Raw genomic sequence first — 3,497 nt, forward strand, 5'->3', positions numbered from 1 at the left:
TCATACATGCTAACTCTTGGCTGAGTAACATTACCTTTCTTGGCTCTTAATATTCTGCCCAGTCTTTGTGCCTCCTATAAATAGTAACATTAATGATGACATCACATTACATCATCGGTAATGTACCTGACGTCTTGAACCACCATGAGCTGATACCTAGAAAATACATTAATAACCATTAATAACTATTAATAACTATTAATAACTATTAATAACTTACTTATATGAGTACATTAGCATCAGGAAGATCAAATGAATTGTCACCAACCTACAAAATAAATAAATAATAATAATAATAATAATAATTAATATTTACTTTAGATATAAATATTGTGTTAACTTGAGGATTGTGTCTAAAGTTTTTAAGTATCTTCATTCTTTCCTTCTGTGGAGTCTGACCATCAATGAATGGTCTATCCAGCTTCATAGCATAAGTACGGAGGGGAAAAACCATATCAGAAAATATCATAATTTTATCATTACGCCTAATAAAAAAAAATTATTATTATTATTAATATAATAACTGTGATTAATAATTAAATTATTTATTTATTTAATTAATTAGTGCCACACCTCTCATGGTATCTCATTAAAAATTGACATATTCTGAACTTGTTTGGATTCATGACATACAGTAACTAGTGAAGGAGGAGAAGAGAATAATAAGTGAAATATATTTATATGTTGGTAGTAAGTAATAGTCTAAATTGTGTTCACTTACTTTTCTTTTTCTGGTTTTAATTCGAATATATTCAGCATAAAACTCAGGAGTCATTGGGCACCAAACCTACAAACATACATGCATACACACAGTGGTATCAGTAAATACATGTACAATAAAAAATTGAAGTTGGAATCAGCTCAAACTTGCTACACAACATAAGGACATCAATATGTATCAGAAAATGTAATAAAAATTAGATTGATTTTGGAGCCATTTTTTGGAAAATAAACCATTTTTTCAAAAATTGACCTATTTTTTAATTCCAAAAAAATCCACTCAAACTTTTAAAACAGCATAAGTACATCAATATGTATCAGGAAATGCAAAAAGCATGTGTTATAATTCAATGTAGAACCTTTTTCTCTCCTCTCACCTCTGCACACTGGACCCTAGCTATAAACCCGAGGTTCTGTAACTCCATCCAATTGGCCTCGTACAGCTTAGGACCAATCAGGAAATTGAGGTCTTGTATTTTATCGTCTTCTCTCACTAGAGTAGCTGTTAGTCCTAACTTACAGTGAGCCTGTACAGCTAGGGGAAATGGGCAGGGTTAGTAGGTGTGGCCTTGTTAATGGCTAACCTGAGAGTACACGTCTAAATTTATCAGCAGGAATAGTCTGAACTTCTGCATAAAAAATAAATAATAATATTAATAAATGATAGATGTAATTATTAATTACCATCTAATATCATCAGTCCCCATTCTCTATTCTGTAAGAAGTCCATTACCTAACAACACAATAATGACATCATGTGACTATCATATAATAGTCACATGACTATCATGTGACTATGTTGTGAGGGTGTATGTGTCAGTACTTGTTGTGAGTCCCATGCTCTCTTCTGAGTGTATGATACCATTGAATAAGTACTGATAGCAATACTGGTGTTAGCTGTTGGGAGGGGGAGAGAATTATTTAGGAGGAAAAAAGTAAGCTAAAATATCTTTTTTTACATATTTGAAATTAAAATATCTTAAATTACAAAAAAGTAGAAATGCTTTGGCTTTTTATTAATAATGCATCATTTCATGGTTGCCACGCATATTAATTGCCATAAAATAAGGTAATAACAATATAAATGTAACTAAAATCCCATATCACAAAAATTAAGAAGTAAAATAGAAATATCAGTAAATTTAATCTAATAAACAACAATTCGGTTGTTACTAAAATCACAAACATACAATACTCCATCTTTATCAAATGATAATCCAAAAGGACCTTTAAACTGACCAATATTACTGCCTTCACTTCCAAACTTACTAACAAACACACCATCACTAGTGAAGACTGATATACGATCATTTCCCTCTTCACTAACATACACTAGACCAGTAGCTGCAGTGTCTGATGCTATACCAAATGGACTATTAAGCTGTCCAGGACAAGATCCTTTAGTACCAAACTGACCCACAAACTTTCCATCTGGAGAGAACTTCTGAATGCGATGATTATTAGTATCAGCAACATACACTAATCCTTGACTGTCAATAGCAAGGTTATATGGGTGGTTAAACTGTCCATTAGCTGATCCTTCACTACCAAATGAATGAGAGAAGGTTAGATCAGGATTCAAGACTTGTATACGATGATTACCCCAATCAGCAATATAAACCTGTCCTGTTATAGGAGAAATGGCTATACCACAAGGTTCATTGAATTGTAGTGGTCTACTGCCCTTCTTCTCACCAACTGATGCTATAAGGTATCCATCCATGCTTATCTTTTGGATCCAGTCACTATCAGATACAAGAATGAATTTGTCTGAAGTAATGGCTACACCATGAGGATAAGAAAGTTTGACATTACTACTTCCTCCTTTCCCTCCTAATGATTTCACTTTCTTTCCTTCTCTATCCAGTATTGTTACACAGTCAGCCCAACACTCAGTTACTATAACATGATTATCATCAGTTACAGCAACTCCCCAGGGACAATTAAGCTCAGTTATAGTACGCACTGGAGTGATGTTATCAAGGTAAGGATTGAAAGGGATGACTAGTGATGTATCCTCAAGGTGTACATCATATACTTGTACTTTTACTGTATGAGTACCACTGGTTGAAGGCTTACACTGTATCCTATACACTCCAGGATCAGTGCTGGTGGTAGTGACTGTAGTGTCAATGGGTTCATCACCTTTACCAACTGGTACTAGACTACATCTGAGATAAGGGAGGAGAACAGGCAGAAGAGATGAATCTGGTGCCTCCATTGATAGTGAAAATGAAAATTTCTTCTCTTTTGGTAGATGTTCAAAGTAACCAACTTTCTTCACTCTACACTGCCGTAGTGCAGTAGATGAGTAGCTCACAATATCTCCAATGTGATGTAGCGATTTGATATCTTTACTCAATACAAAGTCAACCTTTTCCTTTGGATGTAACTCCTCCACATTGATCCCTGCAGTAACTTCACTCATATGCTCCATCATCTGTTTCTTAGACCTCAGGACTTGTTGAGGACTGCCTGTCTTCAGACTCTGTTCTACATAATCCTCAACATCCTCCAGAACACTCAAACTCATTTCTGCTGATTTCATTTGCTCTGACAGCACCATTAGTTTATCATCAGTGACCCTCTTTGCCTGCTCAGTCAGTTTTCTCTCTGACTCACGAAGAACATTCATCATTTCCTCTACCATTTCATGTATTTCTTCTAAAACTTCTTCTCCTCTCTCTCTGATCTCACCCTCTCTCTCTGCTAGAGCAGACAGGACCTTCTTGAGTGCTTCCTTCTTTCCCTCAACTGGTGATAAACATTCTCTTAAC

At 34.9% G+C, this 3,497-nt stretch overlaps 1 protein-coding gene across 1 annotated transcript in view; it reads right to left on the reverse strand.

Moving 5' to 3' along the window:
* Nucleotides 1-220: 220 nt before the first annotated feature.
* Nucleotides 221-3,497, reverse strand: part of LOC100633407 (TFIIH basal transcription factor complex helicase XPB subunit-like) — a 4,671-nt gene continuing 1,394 nt past the window's right edge. The window contains exons 3-10 of the mRNA XM_020006355.1: nucleotides 1,544-1,617; nucleotides 1,405-1,453; nucleotides 1,305-1,349; nucleotides 1,098-1,255; nucleotides 722-787; nucleotides 574-638; nucleotides 317-485; nucleotides 221-268 (exon numbers count right to left, since the gene is read on the reverse strand). Of these exons, the coding sequence (XP_019861914.1) occupies nucleotides 221-268; nucleotides 317-485; nucleotides 574-638; nucleotides 722-787; nucleotides 1,098-1,255; nucleotides 1,305-1,349; nucleotides 1,405-1,453; nucleotides 1,544-1,617 (674 nt within the window). The remainder of the gene's footprint in view (nucleotides 269-316; nucleotides 486-573; nucleotides 639-721; nucleotides 788-1,097; nucleotides 1,256-1,304; nucleotides 1,350-1,404; nucleotides 1,454-1,543; nucleotides 1,618-3,497) is intronic.

Source organism: Amphimedon queenslandica, unplaced genomic scaffold (assembly GCF_000090795.2).
Source record: "Amphimedon queenslandica unplaced genomic scaffold, v1.1 AMPQUscaffold_10027, whole genome shotgun sequence".
NCBI classification, from domain to species: Eukaryota; Metazoa; Porifera; class Demospongiae; order Haplosclerida; family Niphatidae; genus Amphimedon; species Amphimedon queenslandica.